General features: G+C 41.8%; 1 protein-coding gene across 1 annotated transcript; it reads right to left on the reverse strand.

Annotated features, from left to right (window-relative positions):
- Window positions 1-3655: 3655 nt before the first annotated feature.
- Window positions 3656-14352, reverse strand: rbm7 (RNA binding motif protein 7). Its single transcript, XM_063004912.1, has 5 exons — window positions 14193-14352; window positions 7596-7758; window positions 7416-7503; window positions 6702-6804; window positions 3656-4664 (listed from the first exon to the last, which is right to left on the reverse strand). The coding sequence occupies exons 1-5, from the start codon at window positions 14283-14285 to the stop codon at window positions 4380-4382; spliced, it is 732 nt and encodes a 243-aa protein (XP_062860982.1). The 5' UTR covers window positions 14286-14352; the 3' UTR covers window positions 3656-4379.
- Between the last annotated feature and the right edge of the window lie 11180 nt (window positions 14353-25532).

Here is a 25532-nt window from a genome sequence, read left to right on the forward strand (position 1 = left end):
CACCCAGAAAACACCCTGGACAGGTCGCCAGTCCATCACAGGGCAATTTATTATCTCCAAATAATCTGACTGCATGTCTTTGAACTGTGGGGTGAAATCAGAGCACCCAGAGGAAACCCACACGTGGAGAACATGCAAACTCCATACAGAAAGAACTCGGATCGCTCCAGATGTGAGGCGACAGTGCTACCCTAAAATCTATTCAGTAGAAATATATTATATAAATAATCATTAGAAATAATTAGATTAGTGATTAGAAATCTACAAGCTGTTGTGTGGTTAGGGTTGAAGTCACACTGCTAAATAAAAACCTAACTCAGTCCTACCCAGTGTTCAAAATTTGAAAGTCAAAGACGAACTTAATGTTAATTCATTTGACTTCTTTTTAAGAGCCTCTTCTTAATCACAGTCTTAAGACTGAGAAAAGGAATAGTTGACAGGAATGGTGTCCCATTAGAAACCTAAATAAGAATTGATGTCAGGTGTCAACAAACATGCAGTTTTTACTCACGGACTATATAAACCAAAAACTTTAAACAAACATGGTTTTTCCAGGTCTGAAAAAAAATATATTATTTTTAAGTTTTGCATATACAGGTAAAATAAATCCCAGAACTATTCAACCCCCTCACCCTAAAAACAATAAAATAAATAAATAAAATAAGGTGATGAAGTCTCAGTAAACAAAAGAAAAAAATTTATTATTACATTCATGCAAATTTGAAACGTCAAAATAATTTTGATTTTAAATGAAAAACATTTAATGCATTTGCTGAGGTGGTCAGATGCCAAACAAAATTGTGGACCCGAATTCAGTCGATACCTCTGGTCACCGATTTTGGTTCAGTTTTCACTTTAATGTCGTTTGCTTTCCTGCTGAAATGATGAGCAGTTTATCACTTTACATAAGGCCACGGTACCCGTAGTTCTGTAGAGATGCAAAACAGGAGTTTGCTAACCTGGTCTGAGGTCACTTTGGGCCAGTTTTTTGCTGGTGGTGGTGGTGGGTGTTCAGCAAGGGTACAACTAGTGACGCCAAGCAGCGCATTCAATTAAACTTTGCAGAGACTTTACTGTAGGGCATCTAGGAAGCAGATTTGGGACGCGACCCTGACCCCAAAAAAGCTCAATGCACAGGGTGAGAATGCACCTCCCGTTCTGGAGCCTGGAGCTCAGCTGGGATATTTGAGCTGATTGCACAACTGCAGCCGCACTAACACAGTTTAGAATAACAAACACTGAGGACTTAATTCAGGATAAGTCCAGATAAATCCAGGTTCATTTCAAGTCCCGGACCAGATCAGTGTAGAACATGTGAGGGTAGAACACAGGTGGATGAATGTACTTGTATCTGGCTGCTTTAGTAACCAGTCCACACCCTTCCAATGAGTTTAGACAAATCCATATCCCATCATCATCACAGTTAAACCCGTAATTAAACGATTCAACTTATTTCCACAATAATTACTTTTAACTTCATGACATGAGTTATTTAAATAAACCTCAGGCCATTAAGTCAAATGAGGTCACCTGTAGTCAAACCTTTTATACACTTGTAAGGAACAAGTCAACTCTACAGCCAATCCAGTTTCAAAACCTTGGGAACCTTACAGCTGTAACAAGTCAACTCAAATGTATTTATATAGCACTTTTTACAACAGACATTGTCTCAAAGCAACAAAATCCAGGACCAACAGATGCTAAAAACCCCTGCTGAGCAAGCCGAGGGCGACAGTGGCAAGGAAAAACTCCCTTAAAATGACAGGAAGAAACCTCGAGAGGAACCAGACTCAGCAGGGCCCATCCTTCGTGGGTAGAAGTCCCCATTCCTTCGGGAAGGCTTTCCATAAGATTTACTTATTTATTAGGATTTTAACGTCATGTTTTACACACTTGGTCACATTCATGACAGGACAGGTAGCTACTGGTTACTCCAATTCACCTCACTTGCACGTCTTTGTACTGTGGGAGGAAACCGGAGCTCCCAGTAGAAACCCACACAGACAAGAAGATCGAACCTAGGATCTTTTCACTTTTCACCACCCTCCATAAGATTTAACAAGCGTGTCTGTGACAATTTGTGCCCATTTAGTCAAAGGTCACATGTTTGAGTTCAGGGACCAGACGTCCGTGGAGGCGCTTCATTTGGTTCCTTCGTCATTTGCAAACTGTACAAATTTAGTACACTGTAGGCTACGTCATGCAGCAGAAGGCTTTAATGTTGGGTACACAGATGGATTCCTGCTCAATGCCTCTTTCTTCCTAGATTTCTCTGAGCACAACAGTGGAGCCTTGGTGGGCATCACCATCTATCTGGTGCTGGTACCAACACTGGCAATTGTGAATTTTGCCTTGCAAAGGGAAACTGAATCACAGTCTCTGACACACGAGAGAAGGACTAGTTTACAGGTCTGGTGTCCCATCAGAAACCACAATATTTTATTTAATTACTGTATTATATTAGATCTTAAGGTCATGTTTTACACACTTTGGTTCCATTCATGATAGGAATTACACAAGATTCATGGGGTCTGTTTGAAAACCTAGCGAGATGCCTTGCTGTCTTACTGCCTACACAGGCAGCTGCCTAAGTAGAGAGGATTCTAATAAGTCATCGACTTATAAGTCAGGTTATTCGAACGCACTACTCAGACAGCGATTCCATCAGTTTTTGCTTACTAAGCTGACACAGTTAGCCTCATGCCGTTCAACCCCAAACCAGTTTAAAAAAAAGTTATTTACATTTGAAAAGAACTCCGAACGCTGAACGCTGGGGATTGCCTTCATCGCTAAGGCAGGATCGCGTGCTCCCTCCTTATTCTTTCAAAATACAGTTCAAACTTAAGGTGCCTTACTAGGAAGTATTTTAAGGCATGTAAGAATACGAACAGCCTACTTCTGCTGTCTATGTAGAGAGCTCACTAGGTTTTCGCACGCACCCATGGACAATTTTGTATCTCCAATCAACCTGACTTCATGTCTTCGGACAGTGGGAAGAAACCGGAGCTCCCGGAGGAAACCCACACGGACACGGACTTCTTGCTGTGAGGCGACAGTGCCACCGTGTCACCCAAAACGTAAATAAGAAGGAGGTATCGGTAAATTGCCCGGTATCTAGCCATTTTCTGCTGTGAATTAGGATTGTTAAGCACGGCTACTGTTACAGCGGGTGGAAAAAGGTGTGGCGTCATGTCCACTATGGTTCAATATCCACAATGCCTGCAATGTTTACTATGGTTCAATGTTTACAATTCCTGCAATGTTCACTTTATTTACAATGCAAATCCACACTTTAACTGCAATTTTTTTTTGTTTATATTTTTATATACATATAGAAGTTTTTATTGTATTATATTGTTATTTTATTTGTACTTTTTATTATAGCATACTCGTAGAGTTCCCGAGCCTCCCAACACACATTTCAATGCACAACTGCTGCTAACATCTGTACAGATGACAAACTTGAAACTTGTATCGGTACTCCCACTACTCCCTAAACAGTGCAGTATTGGTACAACACCAAGTGTATGAAAGTTGTTTCTCCTCTTATTTATATGATTCCTCAACAGCCTTTTGAGACTTATCCACTTCCCCAGAGTACAGTAGAGAGGGAAAATGAATACATGAAATACACAGAAATGACAGCACACTAAAGTCAGGGTTAAAAATGATGCTGTATTTACATTAGAGCAGATTAAAGCACATCATATACAGCCGTACCCAATATAGACTGGAAAACTTAAGAGTTTGTTTTAAAAATCTGAATAAATGAAAATTTGTTTGTTTAAAAACTCCTGAGAATTGACATCGTATTCCAAATAGCTGCTTTAAAAAATCCTCCTGTGCTGGTAAACCATTAACCAGGCAGATCTCGTCATTCAGTGCTATGATGACCAAGTGGGGCACCGGACTGGCAGGAGGTAAATGCTTGGATATATCCGGCTCATCAAATCATGATTAATAAATATAAATCAAAAGTAAACATACATCAGATACATCAGGCCAGATTTCATATCATAAAACTGACTAAAGTCCTTTTTTTTTTTTTAATAATACAAATATAGACGGATATTTTTGAAGTCGCCACCTGAGATTAAATTCTACTGATCTATCGAACCCAAGAGTCATAAATTATGGAGACTAACTCATTCACAAGGTGGTTGTTGAACGTCTTGAATATTATCGTTATGGAAATGACGTATTTTGATAAATTTCGCGCTCGTTAGTTAAAAATCAACAGTTCTTTTGCCAATGAAATTTACAATCATATAAAAGAGATTCAATCAAAAACAAGGTTAAAAATTGTACAAAACAATATAAAAACTAAATTGCTGGTTTCTTTAACAGAGTATTTTTTTTTTTCCCCTCGTCTTGCCGGGTCAGTACTCTCTCCAGCGCCCGTCTCTCCGCCTCTCCGGAGGATAGTCGCGGTTTCGGTTACCTCTGCGCTCATCGTGCTGGGAGAAGTCGCCTCGCCGGGTGTCGCGCCGGTTCCGATCGTTACCGGCGTGACCCTGTTCCCTGCCGTAATGTCCGCTGGCGTTGTCCTGCTGCGAGGAGGACCGGTTGCCCCAGTTGGAGGCGTCGTTTTGCCAGGAGCCGTTGGAGCCGCCCCTGAACATGCCGGTCTGCTGAAACTGCTGCATCTGCCACATGTTGTTCAACTGAGAGGGGGAAAGAATTTCACAGCTAATAAAATAAACAAATAAATAAATAACGAAATATGAGCTGGATTATGCAATATAAGTCAATCGGTTAGTGTAAGAGACTTCTGTGCTGTAGTGTGCGGACTGTTTATGTACGGAGTGATTTTGTCCCTTTGGTGATTCCCATAAATCGATGTAAAAGTGTGTTTCTCTACACACGTGATCATCTTAGTGCTGCGCCTCGAAAGAACAAACCAGTAAAGTATTCTGCGCCCCATAATCTCTCTATGTACAGTTTTATTTCTTACTTTATACTCGCAATCAGTTAGTCAAAATGTCCAAGACGTCGAAGTCTAAAAGCAGCTAAAAACACGACTCGGGTAACTAAGTTTAGAAGACTAACTACCAAAGTAAGGTTGGTTGGTTAATTAGGATTTTCAGGTCATGCTCCACACTTACATTCATGACGAACACGGTAGCAACTCGTTACACAAGATTCATCAGTCCACAAGTTTATATCGAACACAGTCCTGGACAATTTAGTATCTCCAGTTCACCTCACTTGAATGTTTTTGGACTGTGGGAGGAAACCCACAGAGACACGAGGAGAACATGCAAACTCCACACAGAAAGGACCCAGTCCCGGTCCCACCTGGGGATCGAACCCAGGACCTTCTTACTGTGCTACCCACCGAGCCGGTCCTGGTATTCAGCATAACCGTATGTCCTATTTCTGGTCAGTTAGTTTATGATAGGGTGATCTGGTGTGCATGTTTCTAGTGCACACATATATACACAGAGTCTATACATATGATTCTGTGCTTCTAAATGTTGTAGGGGCATGAGCAGGGCGTGGGAAACTCTATACGTCTGTGGTACAGATGGAGCTAGGTAGGAAGAGTTCGATTTTGTCCGAGGATCGGTTTGTCGTCAATGCTGCCGATGTCGTTACTTGGTCTGTGGTCTTGGATCGGTCAGTGTGGGTGGAGCGGGTTTTTTTTTTAAGACTATGGTGTACATTTAGGTGAGTGTTTTTGTTGGCAATGTCAAAAATGTATGTTAATTAAAGGTTTTCTGATTTCCCAGGGATGTATGGTGTTGTGAGGGTTTGTTTGTTCGATTCTTAAGACCAGGTCAGCAGCTCATGTCATGCTCATCATGGCTGAATAACAGGTTCAATCTTTAAAAAGTCAAAGTAGAGGGTTAATATGTTTATAGGAATTAATGGAGAGACTTTATATGGATTAGGGTGTTGTTTACGTGACTGTGAGGGTGTCAAGTTTAATGGATTTTTTTTTATATCTTAGATGCATCAAGACTTAAAAACGACATGTAAGAATTTAAGCAGTTTATTATTTGTCCTTGTTGTTGTTTGTATTGAGGGATATTGATCTGGTGGTGTTCATCTTTTGGCATTTATGCATGGAGGACGTGTCTGACAGGGGTTCTTGATCCACAGAAGGGGCGAGTGGGGGCCTGGTCTCTTTCTAGCAGGTAGGTAGAGGTTTGTGAGGGTTCTGTGGTATTATATTTGGATTAAGGTTTAAGTTGTCTAAGTACGGCTTAATTAATTTGGGATCTTCATTATTTCTCTAACATTACCGATTGTCTTTTGGGAGGTGCACTTATTAGTGTCGGTCCAAGGCCTGGATAATAAATAGGAGCAGCTATGCAGACCACAATGATCAGCTGTGTTGCCCCTTAAATACAGAAAAAGGAGAAAATTTGACTTTTAATTCTAAAGGAAGACGTTTCATCGGAAGTTGAACAAAAGCCGATTCAGGAATGTTCTCGGATTCTGCACATCCGTGAAAAGTAAATAAAGGATTTGAATGCTGAGTAGGTATTTGCCTAGCTTAGACCAGGATCACCTCATATTATCCCAGTGCAATTTATTTACTGGAATGCTCGAGTCAGAATGAATCCCTAAACACTACGGTAAAGCTCACGGGATCATGGCACCATTTCAAATGGAAGGCAAACCGTTACTGTCCGTTTAAGTGAAACATCCCAGTCATTACGTGCACTTAAATTAGGGACATGAAGAGTGATTACCAGCACTTGTCTCTGCAGACTGTCAGGTGAGAGGAAAGACCTCTGCAGGTTCTGAGGAGGAGAGTACGACGGAGAACCTGTCTGTTCTGGAGTCCTGTCACACCTGCAGAGTAAAAAAAAAACAACATAAACGTACATTTTTAATACACCAATCTTAACCCTTTGATGCACAAGCTGAGCAAACCCCTTCTAATGCACAACATGGCTCAAAAATGACCCACATTCATCCATTCAAGAATATTTTCATACGCACATTTGTCTTAGCTAATAAAAGCTATCTATACTAGAATATGTAAACAGCTAGCAAGCAAATAGTATTGGACATATTCAAGATTCAAGAGCCGAATCTTTGGTTGTCTTTTAAAAGATCAGTAAATATGTTTTTGACTACAAACACTTACAGATGTCAGTAGTTCCTGTCAAATTCCGTAGTAAATACATGAGGGTCATTTTTGACCCATGTTGTGCATTAGGAGGGTAGTGATACAAAAATGCGTTTTATTAAAAAAGTAAAAAATATAAAACTGAAATAAGGATTCGTGATGATCAAAAACAAGTTAATTGAGGAATTCATGGACGCTTGAATGACGGAATTAATTTATTGCAAAGATGTAGAAAATAAAAACTCAGTCGGGTCACTTTTGACCCAGGTTGTGCATCAAAGGGTTAAAGTAAACGCTGGCAAACGGGTTCAGACGTGACGGGTTAGGATACCTGGCACCACGATGAGTCGGCGTGTTGGCTGGACTCGGGTTTTGCGAGTTTGCCGGACTTTTCCCCTCCTGATTAATATGACTGCTTCCTATCACAGACCAATCAGAGCCAAATTTTAACTATTATAGCATTAAAATGAAGCAAAACGTCCAGGATAAACCATCACCCGGAGGTTCCGACCTGTTTTGAATTTGATGTTGAGCTGACGCCCGTAGAGACGGATCCCGTTAAGCAGCTCCATGCTGTACGGGACGGAGGCTTCGTGTCTGAAGTTCACAAAGGCGAACTGCTTGGATTTTCCATCGTTGTCTTTTGGAATTTTGACTTTGATCAGAGGTCCAGCCTGCAATACATAAAAAACAGATCATTATATATATATATATATATATATATATATATATATATACACAGTATATACACACTCACTGTCCATGTTATTACTTACCATATAGAAGCACTTTGTAGTTCTACAATTACTGACTGTAGTCCATCTGTTTCTCTACATACTTTTTTAGCCCCCACAGAGCAGGTATTATTTAGGTGGTGGATCATTCTGTTAGTGTGTGTTGTGCTGGTATGAGTGGATCAGACACAGCAGCGCTGCTGGAGTTTTTAAAACACCTCACTGTCACTGCTGGACTGAGAATAGTCCACCAACCAAGAATATCCAGCCAACAGCGCCCCGTGGGCAGCGTCCTGTGACCACTGATGAAGGTCTAGAAGACGACCGACTCAAACAGCAGCAATAGATGAGCGATCGTCTCTGACTTCACATCTACAAGGTAGGAGTGTCTAACAGAGTGGACAGTGAGTGGACACGGTGTTTAAAAACTCCACTCATACCAGCACAACACACACTAACACACCACCACCATGTCAGTGTCACTGCAGTGCTGAGAATCATCCACCACCTAAATAATAGCTGCTCTGTGGTGGTCCTGAGCATTGAAGAACAGAGTGAAAGGGGGTAACAAGGCATGCAGAGAAACAGATGGACAACAGTCAGTAATTGTAGAACTACAAAGTGCTTCTATATGGTAAGTGGTAAACATCGAGTCAAAAAAAAAGATGAAGGACTGGCAGCAGAGTCGTGAGAGGACAGAATAGGGAAAGCGATCGTTTTAACATCCAAAATAAGGCAAGGCCAGGTCAAGGCAAGAAAGCATCATGCAAATCGGTCACCGTGTCTGACAAACAAAATGGATGAACATCGCTCTCTCTGCTGACTGAACACACACAAAGGGTGAATAAGCACTGCTGGAGGAAGAGGAACTAGAGTTAAAAATGTGCTTCACATGCCTAAAAGTATGTGTATCGATTTCAGCCACACACATCGCTAACAGGTGCTTCAAATCAAACATACAAACGTGAAGCCTCAGCAGAGAAACATTCGGGGTGGGACGATAGCACAGCTGGTGGAGTGACCAAATCGACTGGATGTTCTCCTCATGTCCACATGGGTTTCTTTTATGAGATGTACCCATCGGGGTCTTTGGCACCGATTTCGATCTCCGATCTCCTCTCGCGGCGACCGGCCGATAGCCGAATCCGATGGGGGTTGGGGGGGTTTACTTCTAAAACTAAAGCAGTTCATTTTTTCACCCACAGGAGACATATTTCATTAGTCTAACTGACCACACACACACACACACACACACACGCAGGTTAATGTTATCCAGTTCAGTCTGAAAAAAACCTTAAAAATTGGTCGAACAGTGAAGATAAACCGCTGACAAAAGCAACGGCGTGTGTGTGTGTGTGTGTGTGTGTGTCTTTAAGAGAGACGCTCCGTTCACAGTATCGATATAAGTGATTCATGAGTCGATTCGCTTTTATGTGAAGCGTAAGTTTCTCTTCTCGGTTATCTCTCCGTGTTTACTGTTATTAATTAATGTCGTGGTTTTAAATAAACACCAGCTACTACAGAACATTCTGTGTGACTCTCTTACATTATAAAGCTTCATTACACTGTTATTACCACAGATCTGTAACCGAGTCAGACTCGTTCTGCCTGTGGAGCTAAACGATTTCTGTCAGTCAGAGCAGATGATCCTGAACTAACGAATTTAGTCATTAATAAACTTTTGCCTCTGATTGGCTCTGTAACGTTTTCTGTTCTCATCTACATCACAAGTAAGAACCGCTTACGATTTACCAAAGTGAACCAGGAGTTTACAGTGGGGCCAAAAAGTATTTAGTCAGCCACTGATTGTGCAGGTTCTCCTACTTAGAAAGATGAGAGAGGTCTGTAATTTTCATCATAGCTACACTTCAACTATGAGAGACAAAATGAGAAAAAAAAATCCAGGAAATCACATTGTAGGATTTTTAAAGAATTTATTCGTAAATGATGGTGGAAAATAAGTATTTGGTCAATAACAAAAGTTCAACTCAATACTTTGTAACATAACCTTTGTTGGCAATGACAGAGGTGAAACGTTTCCTGTAAGTCTTCACCAGGTTTGCACACACTGTAGCTGCTATTTTGGCCCATTCCTCCATGCAGATCTCCTCTAGAGCAGTGATGTTTTGGGGCAACACGGGCTCCACAAATGTTCTATGGGGTTGAGGTCTGGAGACTGGCTAGGCCACTCCAGGACCTTGAAATGCTTTTTACGGAGCCGCTCCTTCGTCGCCCGAGCTGTGAGTTTGGGATCATTGTCATGCTGGAAGACCCAGCCACGTTCCATCTTCAATGCTCTCACTGATGGAAGGAGGTTTTGGCTTAAAATCTCACGATACATGGCCCCGTTCATTCTTCCCTTAACACGGATCAGTCGTCCTGTCCCCTTTGCAGAAAAACAGCCCCAAAGCATGATGTTTCCACCCCCATGCTTCACAGTAGGTATGATGTTCTTGGGTTCTTCTTCTTCCTCCAAACACGACGAGTTGAGTTCTTACCAAAAAGTTCCATTTTGGTTTCATCTGACCACATGATATTCTCCCAATCCTCTTCTGGATCATCCATAAGCTCTCTGGCAAACTTCAGACGGGCCTGGACATGTACTGGCTTAAGCAGGGGGACACGCCTGGCACTGCAGGATTTGAGTCCCTCTCGACGTAGTGTGTTACTGATGGTAGCCTTTGGTACTTTGGTCCCAGCTCTCTGCAGGTCATTCATCAGGTCCTTCCGTGTAGTTCTGGGATTTTTGCTCACCGTTCTCATGATCATTTTGACCCCACGGGATGAGATCTTGACCCCAAGGGAGATTATCAATGGTCTTGTACAGGGGTTGGACAATGAAACTGAAACACCTGGTTTTAGACCACAATAATTTATTAGTATGGTGTAGGGCCTCCTTTTGTGGGCAATACAGCGTCAATTGGTCTTGGAAATGACATATACAAGTCCTGCACAGTGGTCAGAGGGATTTTAAGCCATTCTTAAGCCATTCCAGGATAGTGGCCAGGTCACTACGTGATGCTGGTGGAGGAAAACGTTTCCTGACTCGCTTCTCCAAAACACCCCAAAGTGGCTCAATAATATTTAGATCTGGTGACTGTGCAGGCCATGGGAGATGTTCAACTTCACTTTCATGTTCATCAAACCAATCTTTCACCAGTCTTGCTGTGTGTATTGGTGCATTGTCATCCTGATACATGGCACCGCCATTGGATGCACATGGTCCTCCAGAATGGTTCGGTAGTCCTTGGCAGTGACGCGCCCATCTAGCACGAGTATTGGGCCAAGGGAATGCCATGATATGGCAGCCCAAACCATCACTGATCCACCCCCATGCTTCACTCTGGGCATGCAACAGTCTGGGTGGTACGCTTCTTTGGGGCTTCTCCACACCGTAACTCTCCCAGATGTGGGGAAAACAGTAAAGGTGGACTCATCAGAGAACAATACATGTTTCACATTGTCCACAGCCCAAGATTTGCGCTCCTTGCACCATTGAAACCGACGTTTGGCATCGGCACGAGTGACCAAAGGTTTGGCTATAGCAGCCCGGCCGTGTATATCGACCCTGTGGAGCTCCCGACGGACAGTTCTGGTGGAAACAGGAGAGTCGAGGTGCACATTTAATTCTGCCGTGATTTGGGCAGCCGTGGTTTTATGTTTTTTGGATACAATCCGGGTTAGCACCCGAACATCCCTTTCAGACAGCTTCCTCTTGCGTCCACAGTTAATCCTGTTGGATGTGGTTTGTCCTTCTTGGTGGTATGCTGACATTACCCTGGATACCGTGGCTCTTGATACATCACAAAGACTTGCTGTCTTGGTCACAGATGCGCCAGCAAGACGTGCACCAACAATTTGTCCTCTTTTGAACTCTGGTATGTCACCCATAACGTTGTGTGCATTGCAATATTTTGAGCAAAACTGTGCTCTTACCCTGCTAATTGAACCTTCACACTCTGCTCTTACTGGTGCAATGTGCAATTAATAAAGATTGGCCACCAGACTGGTCCAATTTAGCCATGAAACCTCCCACACTAAAATGACAGGTGTTTCAGTTTCATTGTCCAACCCCTGTATGTCTTCCATTTTCTTACAATTGCTCCCACAGTTGATTTATTCACACCAACCTGCTTGCCTATTGTAGATTCACTCTTCCCAGCCTGGTGCAGGTCTACAGTTTTCTTCCTGGTGTCCTTCGACAGCTCTTTGGTCTTGGCCATGGTTGAGTTTGGAGTCTGACTGTTTGAGGCTGTGGACAGGTGTCTTTTATACAGATAACGAGGTCAAACAGGTGCCATTAATACAGGTAACGAGTGGAGGACAGAAGAGCTTCTTAAAGAAGAAGTTACAGGTCTGTGAGAGCCAGAAATCTTGCTTGTTTGTGTTTGACCAAATACTTATTTTCCACCATCATTTACGAATAAATTCTTTACAAATCCTACAATTTGATTTCCTGGATTTTTTTTCTCATTTTGCCTCTCATAGTTGAAGTGTAGCTATGATGAAAATTACAGACCTCTCTCATCTTTCTAAGTAGGAGAACCTGCACAATCAGTGGCTGACTAAATACTTTTTGGCCCCACTGTACATAACGTGCTGATAGAATCGACTCAGATGGGATCGGGTCGAATTATCTTTTTAAAGTAAATATTTCAATCAGCAAAATTGCATCGTTAATGATGTTGTTTTAGGTTGTGAAATGCGATGGTTGGAGCTTTGTAGCTCAAAGTCTGGATCAATCCACTGAGCTGAGCTGAACATGGAGGTGATCTTTATACATCACGTATTTTGATTAAAAATCGGCCGATTTCGATACATAGCCGATCGATCCTTCCATCTCTAGTTTCTTCACGGTTCTTCAGTTGCCTGGCATAACATTATGACCACTGACAGGTGAAGTGAATAACACTGATCATCTCTTCATCACGGCACCTGTTAGTGGGGGGGGATATATCAGGCAGCGAGTGAACATTTCATCCTCAGAGTTGATGTTAGAAGCAGGAAAAATGGGCGAGCGTGAGGATCTGAGGGGGTTTGACGAGGGCCAGATTGTGACGGCTAGACGACCGGGTCAGAGCATCTCCAAACCTGGAGCTCTGCAGTGGTCAGTATGTATCAAAAGTGCTCCAAGAAAAAAAACGGTGGTAAACCGGCGACAGGGTCATGGCTCACTGATGCACGTGTGGTCCGATCCAACAGACGAGCTCCTGTCGCTCAAACTGCTGAAGAAGTTCATGCTGGTTCTGATAAAAAGGTGTCAGAATACACAGAGCATCACAGTTTGTTGTATATGGGGCAGCATAGCCGCAGACCAGTCAGGGTGCCCATGCTGACCCCTGTCCACGGAGCAATGGAAGAAGGTGGCCTGGTCTGATGAGGATGTCCGGGTGCGTGTGCGTCGCTTACCTGGGGAACACACGGCACCAGGATGCACTATGGGAAGAAGGCGAGCCGGCGGAGGCAGCGTTCTGCTTTGGGCGACGTTCTGCTGGGAAACCTCGGGTCCTGCCATCCATGTGGATGTTACTTTGACTCGTACCACCTACCTAAGCATCGTTGCAGACCATGTTCACCCGTTCATGGAGACGCTTCCCTGATATCTGTGGCCTCTTTCAGCAGGATGATGCTCCCTGACACAAAAGGTTTGAGGAGCACAACAACCAGCTCCCCAGATCTCAATCCAACCGAGCGTCTGTGGGACGTGCTGGACAAACAATCCGATCCATGGAGGCTCCACCTCACAACTTACAGGAGTTAAAGGATCTGCTGCTGACACCTTGGTGCCAGATACCACAGCACACCTTCAGGGGTCTAGTGGAGTCCACGTCTCGACAGGTCAGGGCTGTTTTAGCAGCAAAAGGGGACCAAGACAATATTAGGAAGGTGGTCATAATGTTATGCCTCATCGGTGTATATGTTTTTTTTTTAGTTTAAAGTCCCAGATGATGTCGAGTTGTTATCAAAATCACTTCTTGATGTATATTTTAATTTAATTCTACACACATCACCAAAACTTTTAATGTGAGTGTTTGAATACGCGAATAACTAAAATAAACAAACATTCTACTAACAATCTGCTCCACTTAGAGGGAAATAATAATCTTCTTAGCGGTTTAGGTAGTGAACTAGTAATCAGAATGTTGCTGGTTTGAGGCCCTTAAACCTTAATTGTTGTGGACAAGAAATCCTATCGCTGATTCTACACATGTTGGCTGCGTCTCAAATCGCGAGTACAGTGATGAGTAGTGCACTATGTATAGTGCTTGATAGTACGCTGAGTAAAGCGTGTGAGTGAGTGTACATTAATAGATTTGGGACACAGCCCTAAATACAATTCCGTCTACGCTAATCAGCGAGTACTCGCTACTTACCTGTAAAAACAGCTCAAATAAAAGCTCTTCTGTAACCTGTGGGTCTAAATTCCCAACAAACAGAGTCCGGTCTGCATCATCCGCGATCCCCATTCTACTTATCAAACAGAACTACAGTGTTAACAAAACGCCACCGAACTGTTAGCAGTTAGCAGTTAGCAGTTCTCCTCACTACTGCCGGAAAATAACAGCGTTCTACCACCGGCCGTGCACTACTGTTGTGCTGAACGTTTGTTTCACGACACTTATAATAAGTTGGAATAGTACCGCACGGTGGCGCTGTTTCATATATTCGGTTCTATTAACGCCTTTCAAAACCTGCACATATAAGACTGCGTGGTGTTATTAGTATTTCAATGTTTTATACAGCTGCTCTTTCTGTGTAAATAGATGATTGGAACACGTTCTGTCAATAACAACAACAACAATAATAATAGTAGTAGTAATAATAATAATAATAATAATAATATTAATAATAAGAATAATAAGAAGAAGAACAATAATAATAATAATAACTATAATAATAATAATAACTATAATAATAATAATAATAATATTAACAACATTAATACTACTACTACTACTAATAATAATAATAATAATAACTATAATAATAATAATAATAATAACTATAATAATAATAACAATAATATTAACGACATTAATACTACTACTACTACTACTACTACTAATAATAATAATAATAATAATAATAACTATAATAATAATAATAATAATAACTATAATAATAATAACAATAATATTAACGACATTAATACTACTACTACTAATAATAATAATAATAATAACTATAATAATAATAATAATAATAATAACTATAATAATAATAATAATAATAATAACTATAATAATAATAACAATAATATTAACGACATTAATACTACTACTACTACTACTAATAATAATAATAATAATAATAACTATAATAATAATAATAATAATAACTATAATAATAAAACCAATAATATTAACGACATTAATACTACTACTACTACTACTACTACTAATAATAATAATAATAATAACTATAATAATAATAATAATAATAATAATAACTATAATAATAATAACAATAATATTAACGACATTAATACTACTACTACTACTACTACTAATAATAATAATAATAATAATAATAACTATAATAATAATAATAACTATAATAATAATAACAATAATATTAACGACATTAATACTACTACTACTACTACTACTAATAATAATAATAATAATAATAACTATAATAATAATAATAATAACTATAATAATAATAACAATAATATTAACGACATTAATACTACTACTACTACTACTACTAATAATAATAATAATAATAATAACTATAATAATAATAATAATAACTATAATAATAATAACAATAATATTAACGACATTAATACTACTACTACTACTACTACTAATAATAATAATAATAATAACTATAATAATAATAATAATAACTATAATAATAATAACAATAATATTAACGACATTAATACTACTACTACTACTACTACTAATAATAATAATAATAATAACTATAATAATAATAATAATAATAACTATAATAATAATAACAATAATATTAACGACATTAATACTACTACTACTACTACTAATAATAATAATAATAATAATTTAGCCAGACTTGTTACATAATAATAGATTATATAACATATTATTATTATTATTATTATTACTATTATTAGTAGTAGTGGTAGTAGTAGTAGTAGTGAGAGTAGTACATTAGATTTATTATTATTATTATTATTTTTATCATCATCATCATCATCATCATCATCATTATTGCACTTCTCACAGCAAGAAGGCCCTGGGTTCGATTTCTTTCTGTGTGGAGTTTGCATGTTCTCCTCTTGTTCTCCGGTTTCCACACACAAGTCCAGAGACATGAAATCAGGCCAACTGGAGATACTAAAATGTGTGTGTGTGTGTGTGTTTGCCTGATCTGTCTGTGGTGTTACCTAATTTTCGCCCGATGAATCAGACCCACCGTGACCCTGACCAGGATAAAGTTGTGGTAAAACAGACAGTGAATAAATGAATTATTATTATTATTATTATTAATTATGACTTATTTATTGATTGATTTTTTTTAAATAAACAACTACATGACTGTTTGAAACTATCATCATTTTGTAACAGGAGCAGAAATATGGTGTTTGTGCTGCACAGCTTTACTGACCAAGGTTCAAACCCAAAGCCCCCATCCAGTCTCCTGTTACGTGGCAAGTTCATGCCAGTAGGTGGAGTCATTTAGTTTAATTAACAGCGTGTTTGGGAGCACCCAGGTGCTGTGCCACACCTACACAACCTGCTGCTCTCCAGAACCCGAATTACTAACAGGAATCCTTCTGTTTCCGTTATTTTGTCCCTGTAGTTACACATTTCAGCAGTAGATGACAGTGTTGATCCACAGTCATTCTTTATGAACCCACCGTGTCCAACAGCAGTGACCGTGATAGATTATATGACTACTATTTTATATTTTTCTTACACTTCTATTATTTCCTCTTATAATGTGTTTGAGAGGAGGATTACTGCACTGGGTGAAAGGTTTTGTTATATTTGGCTGAACTGGCACCTTTATTGGACACTGACATGTCCATGTCACCTATGCAGGTCGTGTATTCTGCTTCCCATACGATCCCAACCGAGATGAAAAATAATTAGGCAGAAAAATAATAATAATAATAATAAAACCTAGTCTGGTGGCTTGTTTACATTCCTTCTGCTTACCACAGTGGGCGGCACGGTTGCTCGGTGGGTAGCACTGTCGCCTCACAGCAAGATGGTCCTGGGTTCTAGTCCCAGGTAGAGCGGTCAGGGTGCTTTCCGTGTGGAGTTTGCATGTTCTGCCCATTCAGTAATGGACTGGCGACCCAAAGCGATTTACAGTTGTGACTGAATACAGTTTGAGCCAATGAAGGTCAAGGGTCTTGCTCAGGGGTCCAACAGTGGTGGCTTGGCAGTGGTAGGGCTTGAACTGTCAACCTTCTGATTACTAGTCCAGTACTACTTCAGTACATTACTTTACATTTGCGGCATTTACTCACTCTGTTTTACTACTGCTGTGTCCTGGTCAGGGTTGCGGTGGGTCAAATTCACTAGGCGAAATGTAGGAAACATCCTGGACAGGTCGCCAGTCCATCACAGGGCACACACACACACACACACACACACACACACACCCACACCTAGGTCACTTTTAGTATCTCCAATTAACCAGACTGCATGTCTTTGGACTGTGGGAAGAAACCGGAGCAACTGAGGGTAAAGGGTCTTGCTCAGGGGCCCAACTATGTTGGGGCTTGAACCAGCAACCTTCTGATTATGAGTCCAGTACTTTCACAGCTGAGCTACCACTACCCTAAGATATTGCCACATAAACAGTGGTGACTTAATGGATTAAATACTGGTGTAGCAATCAAAAGTCCTTGCATCTTATTTGCTTTGTTAAACGAGCACATCAGCGATATCTTCAGGCCTATAGGAATAATTAATAGAGAGATAGTCAGATAAGTGCCATCTAATCTCTAATCTCCAGCAGCTCTGAGAGCCAGATACGGATTCTCACCTCATTTAAAGCTGCAGATAAATCAATCCGGACGACGGCTACTGTCAGAAATGCAATTTTCATACAAGCGGGCGCGTATTACTAACCGTGATGCAGGAAGAGGAAGAAAAGGAGCGAGATTAAGAGCTTTATAGCGGTAGTATTGAGTTTCCTGAGCGCTGGTATTTGTCTCGGGAAGCCGGGAAGACATTTGAGCTCCGGTCTCTGCATTGATCCTCGCCAGGCGTGATCAGCATGCTAATAGCCGCATACTGGCGAGGAAAATTAGCCCTTTATCTGACCGACCTGGCGGTTTGATCCATCCGTGGATTTTAGCTCATGGAATTAACATGAAGCTGATTTACATCACTATAGATTAATGTCAATTTATTATTATAATTATATTTAATTAATTTAAATGTCGTGAGTCGTGGTTCTGCTGAGCTTCGGGTTAAATTTGGTTAAACAAGGTCACCTAAAATGCCCTCGCTGCTTATCGATTCTTGAACTGAGACGACTTGGCTCGAGAATCGATAAGCAGAGAGGGCATTTTAGGTGACCTTGTTCGCCCGACCTGCTCCCTACTACCTACCTGATCAGCTGCCTCAGGAAAGAGGATTCTAATAAGACCTGGAGCTCATAAAGCAGATTATTTAGACGCTCTATTACTAAGTTTTAGCTTACTAAACTACTACTCCAGCTAACGTCTCCCTCTGTGTCCTGAAAAGGGTTAAACTGTCCCTGACGCCCCAATTCACAAATAAACGACACTCGTATAATTACACCTTTATACAGATTATAATCAGTGAGAATTTATTTACATTTGAAAAGAACTCTGTTGGTTGCTCCGCATTCGTCCGCCACGTTTGTAGTTTTCTGTGAGAAAAGTCGTGCCGTAATGAATGCTGGGATTGCCTTCAGCACTGAGGAGGCGTCTGACGCTCCCTCGTCATTCAGTCGGATCATCACTCAGAATTAAAGCGCCTCAGTAGGAGCATTTTAAGGGATCTAAGAATTTAGACACGCCCTCTTCTCAGGTTTTCAGACAGACCCAAAAATGCTGAAAACACAGGGACAGCGTTGGAGAAGGAAAAGCACCTGGGTGCAGCTGTGCCAGCTACTCGATCCACCATCAAGTTACAAACAAACTCTGTTGTTCTGCAAATAATTTGACATTAATCCAGTTATTATGCTCATAACATCCGATATCCAACGTACACGACGATCCAAGATCAATACTGTGGCTGAAAGCACCAAAACCACTGGAGAAGAAACAATAAACTCTGTGTGAACGTCAGGAACCACGGAAAACGCAGGGACAGCTACTCGATCCACCAGCAAGCTACAAACCAAACTATGTAGAGAGATCACGAGGTTATCAGACAGACCCTGAAACGTAGGGAAACACAGAGACAGCGTCGGAGGTGAAAAAGCATCTGGATGCAGCTGCGCCAGCTACTCGATCCACCATCAAGATACAAACCAAACCACTCACCAGAGAACCAGACTGAAACGAACTCCCAACGTTCTCAGCACTCAGGTCTGAGTCTGAGTTCCACTGCACGTCACCTGAGACTCGTATCACACCTGATTATCCATCTACAAACACCCTCCCTCTTCCACGGACTAAGTATTTCCATCTATTATTCCTTTTTTGGAGAAGATTCAGTAAAATACTCAGGAGAATTTGATGTTGGGATTTTGTCTACACCAAACACAACGATGCTAACAAGATGAACCTGTTTCTGCATGAAGTAAATTCAAGATAAGAACATAATCATGGAGCATGGTCTAGTAATAACGCAAAAAATACGAAGCTTCGGATGGCATTTCGTTATCTTTAGCCTTTAACCGAATAACGTCTCGGGAGTCGGTGATAATAAAAGCAAACATTCGAGCGACGGTCGCTGTGTTCTGTCTCGTAATTGGCATCCGTGCAGCTTAGCATTTATCAGGCATGTAAAACAAAGTCAAATAATCTTTAATCTTCTTTATGACGCTCGATGAGTAAATTAATTGCAGGCAAAAGCTTTACGGGATAATTGAATCCACCGGCAGACTCACACACGCTTTAATTAAGCTTCCAGTTAAATGAGCTGAATTACCCAGATACCCTTTTTCACTCCCTCTGTTTGTCTACCATCATATTTTCTCATTAATATCATTTTTTTTATCTTTAGAGAGAGAGACTTTAGAGAGAATACGCCGGGCTGGGTGTAAACGAGCCAAGATTAGAAGCTTCCGCTCTGAACGTGAAGCATAAAGCATGAGCGGTGGGGAGAAAAGCGTCCGTTCATCATTTCTGCTGGGAATTCTGAGCATTAATTATATATTAAGTCCCGAGCGAACCACAGGTTTGCGTGACGTAAATCACGTTCTCAAGAGACTCGCGCTCGGCACGGTGTGTTCCAGTTAGCTGCACTATTTTGTGATAGTGAACAGGCTGATTTACCCAAATCCTCTGGGTTATTCTGCAAATAATTTGACATTAATCCAGTTATTACGCTTATAACATCCGAAATCCAACGTACTCGATGACCCAGGAACAATACTGTGGCTGAAAGCACCAAAACCACTGGAGCAGAAACAATAAACTCCGTGTGATAGCCAGAAAATGCTGAAAACGCAGGAACAGCTACTCGATTCACAAACCAAACTATGTAGAGAGATCACAAGGCTTTCAGACAGACCCTAAAACGTAGGAAAACACAGAGGCAGTGTCAGAGGTGAAAAGCATCTGGATGCAGCTGTGCCAGCTACTCGATCCACCATCAAGATACAAACCAAACCACTCACCAGAGAACCAGACTGAAACGAACTCCAAGTCCCAACGTTCTCAGCTCTCAGTTCTGAGTTCCACTGCACGTCACCTGAGGCTCGTATCACACCTGAGTATTGGGTCCCTGCACCACCAAAGCACACTAATCATAAAATAATTATTATATATAATAAAAATTAATAATTGTGCAATCCATCTCATTTACATTTTCGACATTTAGCGGACGCTTTTATCCAAAGCAACTTGCAATTACGACTGAACACGGTTTTGAGCAATTGAGGGTTAGGGGCCTTGTTTAGGGGCCCAACAGTAGCAACTTGGCGGTGGTGGGGCGTAAACCGGCAGCCTTCTGTTTATTAGTCCAGTAACCTAACCTCAATTCAGCTCTTCTATTGCAAAGAAAATGCTCTCAAAGCTCGAGCTTCCAAAGCATTAGTAGCACAGTGATTAACATCCTGGCTTAGTTAATAGAAGGTTGCAGGTTCAAGCCCCACAAATGCCAAGTTGCCATGATTGGGCCATTAAACACAGTCCTTATTTACTCAGGTTTTTGATTAGTCTTCCCAAACCAGATATGTGTGGCTCCAGTCCTGGCGGTGTGGAGACGGGGTAGTTTGGTGCTCTCATGTTCTGACACAAGGAGAACATGCAAACTCCAGACAGAAAGGACCCAGACTGCTCCAACTGGGAATCAAACCTAGGAAGCAACAATGCTACCCACCAAGCCACAGTGTCACCCTGAACTATCATCCAGACCACCGGAGGTGGATGGAGGCCCCTAATGAGTCTGGTTCCTCTGAGGGTTTCTTCCTTGTAATATTTGGGGAGTTTTTTTTCTTGCCCTCGGTTCGCTCATCAGGGTTTTTTGGTCTGTCGGTCCTGGATGCTGTAAAGTTGCTTTGAGACGATGTTCTATACGATTAAATTTGACCTGACTTCATCATAAGTCGTTTCGGATGTCAGATGTAAATGTGAGTCTGAATCAGTCGTGTACTGCATTGTACTGGCGTGACTCCAGCGCATTCATCCAGACGTCTGCGACTCGACGGACTCGATCCGAGTGAACACGGCGAATCGTACGAACTCCACCAAAAATAGCTTTGTGTATTAATGCCCACAGAGGACGGTTCACGCTCGACTCCCAGCCATCACATCTCATCAATCTTCTTCCACGTATTGACGAGATGCCTCCGTGGATCTGTCAGTCGCCCCATGGTGCAGCGCAGGATACTTCCTTCTATTTTGGATGGGTGATTAATGTGGGAGGGGAAAAATGTCACCCGTGGCACAAGGACACACCCTGCATGCGTTAGCATAGTAGCCGGCACGGCGGAGAGCTTATAAAACTTAATATAACAGACTTCTTCTTGCCTACGCATTTTCAGCATGGGTGGGTTCGTACGGGGATCCGTATCGTGCACAGAGAGTCATGCACTTACTTCCGTTATCCCCCGTCTCCGTGCAGCACCATCGATCAGCCAGCAGGGGTCGTAATTGCAGCAGTTATGAGGAATCTCCAGCCATATTGGGACCAGTAGTCTACTTGTGTATTTTACTTTATATTACAATTAGCTTTTCTCTAAATTCCATCTTCATCGTTATTCACTGAGTAAATTTTAATATTAAAAAGCAAACAAAGATAAACCCACAGATATTAAAATTTAAACACATTGCTGCATGATGGCTTAATAACTCAGTTAATATTTAATGTTCCTAATAAGCCGTCTGGAGATCTACAAATAACAATTATAAAGTAAAAACGTAGAAAAATGGCTCAGTCACAAAGTGGAGTGTAAAAAACATATTAAGAAGAAACATATAAAGAACCCCAAACCGCACAGATTTTTTATTCTTCATGCATTTAGATTTGTTAGAGGAAACGGTGTCATAATTCTTTGTTATATATTTTATTTCTGCATTTCCCCCCATTTTTCTCCTGATTTAGCATAGTCAATCTGTCTTCCGCTGCTGGTGGATCCCTGATTGCGTTCGGGGAGGGTATATTTCCTGCTCACGTCTCCTCCGACCCGCACACAGTCCTTAGCGGAGCCTTTCTTTTCACCTATGCACTCTGCACAGGCGCCTCTATCTGCTCTACCTTGCACAGTGTTAGAAGACCACACCCACGTAGTCCGGTCATCCCTCCCTAGCAGACACGATGGCTAGATGGCACCCAGGTGACTGGTTCAGAATATCGGCGGAATATCCCGCTGCGCCACCTGGACGGCTACTGTATCGTCTAACACACAATTTAGTGGTGGGATAAACCGCTTATCCAATTAGGGTCGCTGGTTGTGCTGGAGCCTATCCCAGTTTTTCAATGGGTGCAAGGCACACAGTAACACCCTGGACACACCCATTCACCTATAGAGCAACTTAGTGCCTCCAATTAACCTGACTGCATTTTTTGGACTGTGAGAGGAAACCGGAGCTCCCGGAGGAAACCCACGCGAACACGGGGACAACATGCAAACTCCACACAGAAAGGTCCCGGACCGCCCCGCCTGGGGATCCAACCCAGGACCTTCTTGCTGTGAGGCGACAGTGCTACCCACCCGCCTGCCAGTCGAGACTGTCGTGCCAACAATGCTGCTCCTGCTGGATGTGACGGGAACCTGGCGTGTCCCGAACTCACTACAGACGTTATCACAGACAGGACTGAATAATGAAGAACTCACATTGCTTGTTTATTATGCTGAGTCTGGTTCCTCTCAAGATTTAAGGGAGTGTTTCTTTGACACTGTCGCCCTTGGCTGCTCAACAGGGGGTTTGGTCTGTCAGTCCTGGACTCTGTAAATCTGCTTTAAGACGATGCATATTGTAAAAGGTGCTATACAAATAAATTCAACTTGAGTTCACTTGTGCAGACCTCTGGGTTTGGGTTTTCTCCCCATCAGATCATGTATTTGTGCATGATCATAAAACATGTTTTATTTGTAGGTTGTAGGTTTTTTTTGGTGTCCACATACTTTCTCCCCTGCGGTGTAGGTGTATCAAGGGGCCTGTTTTGAATGTAATCAGCTCTGTAGAATCTCAGCGTCATGCATTTTGAACAAATTTATCAGAGCACCGTAGTGCTGGAACATTAATCCTCTCTCAGAGCGTAAAGATGATAAAGGGAGAGCAGGGAGTCCCCCATCATCCTTCCACTGTCCCGTCTATAAATCATCCTTATCCAATTATGCCAAAGTCTGGAACCCAGATTAACTGTCTTATGACAAGTGAAAAAAATACTTCAACTGGAAGATTTAGTGACACAAAAGTCCACAAAAAATCGTCTACTCGTCTCCTTTCATACGTCTTCATACAAGGAGATTCATTTACTGGTGGACAGTTCAGATAGTTTCACCTCTTTACTTCTCACCATGATTACTAATCTTCCAGATCAAAAGCATCTTATTATTTTATAATACAACCACAATTCATTTCATTTATTAATAAACATCCATTCCTGCATTTCAGGTCTGCAACACATTCCAAAAAAAGTTGGGACAGTAAAGCATTTACCACTTTGTAATGCTGCCGTTCCTTTTCACCACTCAAAAGACGCTTAGGCACCGAGGAGACCAAGAGGAGACCAAGTGATTTAGTGTTTCAGCTTTTATTTTGTCTCGTTCTTCCTGCAAACACGAGATGTGCAGGGGGGTCGTCGTTCATTTCAAAATCCTCCACACGTTCTCTATTGGGGACAGGTCAGGACTGCAGGCAGGCCAGTTCAGTACCCGTACCCTCTTCTTCCGCAGCCATGCCTTTGTAATGTGTGCAGCAGGGGGTTTTGCATCGTCTTGTTGAAAAATGCTGGACGTCCCTTAAAAAGACGACGTCTTGAAGGCAGCACATGTTGCTCTAAGATCTTAATGTACTTTTCTGCATTAATGCTGCATCACAGAAGAGGTAATGACCTTTACCAAGGGCACTGACACACCCCCATACCATGACAGACCCTGGCACTGACACACCCCCATACCATGACAGACCCTGGTACTGACACACCCCCATACCATGACAGACCCTGGCACTGACACACCCCCATACCATGACAGACCCTGGCACTGACACAGCCCTGAGGTGGGTATATTGCTGCTCACCACCTCCTACGACATGTGCGCAGTCCTAGCGGACCCCTTCTTCCTTGCAGAAGCACAGGCGCCTCTATCTGCCAATCAGGGTCCTTGCACAGCGTTTCAAGACCCCACTCACCTCTTATAACCACAATATAAACGTGCAGTTATATTTTACTCTTTATTTTCTGTGTCATTTTCATGATGATTTTGTGATAACGTGACATGACTAAACGTGTTGACGTTCTGGCTCATGGACTCATTATTCTGCTTAAATAAATCTGACTCGATGACCCGAGTCTCAAATGTCATGTGACTCACGGTGCTAGCCGTCCGTATTAGCTGGCGGCTCTGAGTGACAAAAAAATTAGAAACTGCTTTTTGATGCTTCGTCTGCCTCAAGGACGGAAAATGATTTTGAGAAGTTACACAGGAAGTGCTTCTGATTTTGGCTACTTGTTGATGTCCCAAATCCTGCCCCGATTGATTGGACGCAGTTGACGTTGTTGGGGGATGATATACTGTATATCTCATAGGGATGAATTTTAAACATATCCAGTTAGCATTTTTAACTGCTCTGGCGTTTGACATATCTGGCAGTAAATGATTCAGAATTCATTGTAGCTGTAGATCTAGAATGTTCTTCATGCTCCAGTAGCTAGGTGGCGTGATTATTTATTAACATGTGATTCATTTTGCTAGAGTTCTACAGCACAATTCTCACCGCCCCTGCGCCACTGAGCCACAAGAAGGTCCTGGGTTCGATCCCCAGGCGGGGTGGTCCGGGTCCTTTCTCTGTGGAGTTTGCATGTTCTGGTATGAGTGGATCAGACACAGCAGCGCTGCTGGAGTTTTTAAATACCGTGTCCACTCACTGTCCACTCTATTACCTAGTTGGTCCACCT

The sequence above is a fragment of the Trichomycterus rosablanca genome, chromosome 11 (assembly GCF_030014385.1).
Source record: "Trichomycterus rosablanca isolate fTriRos1 chromosome 11, fTriRos1.hap1, whole genome shotgun sequence".
Classification (NCBI taxonomy): domain Eukaryota; kingdom Metazoa; phylum Chordata; class Actinopteri; order Siluriformes; family Trichomycteridae; genus Trichomycterus; species Trichomycterus rosablanca.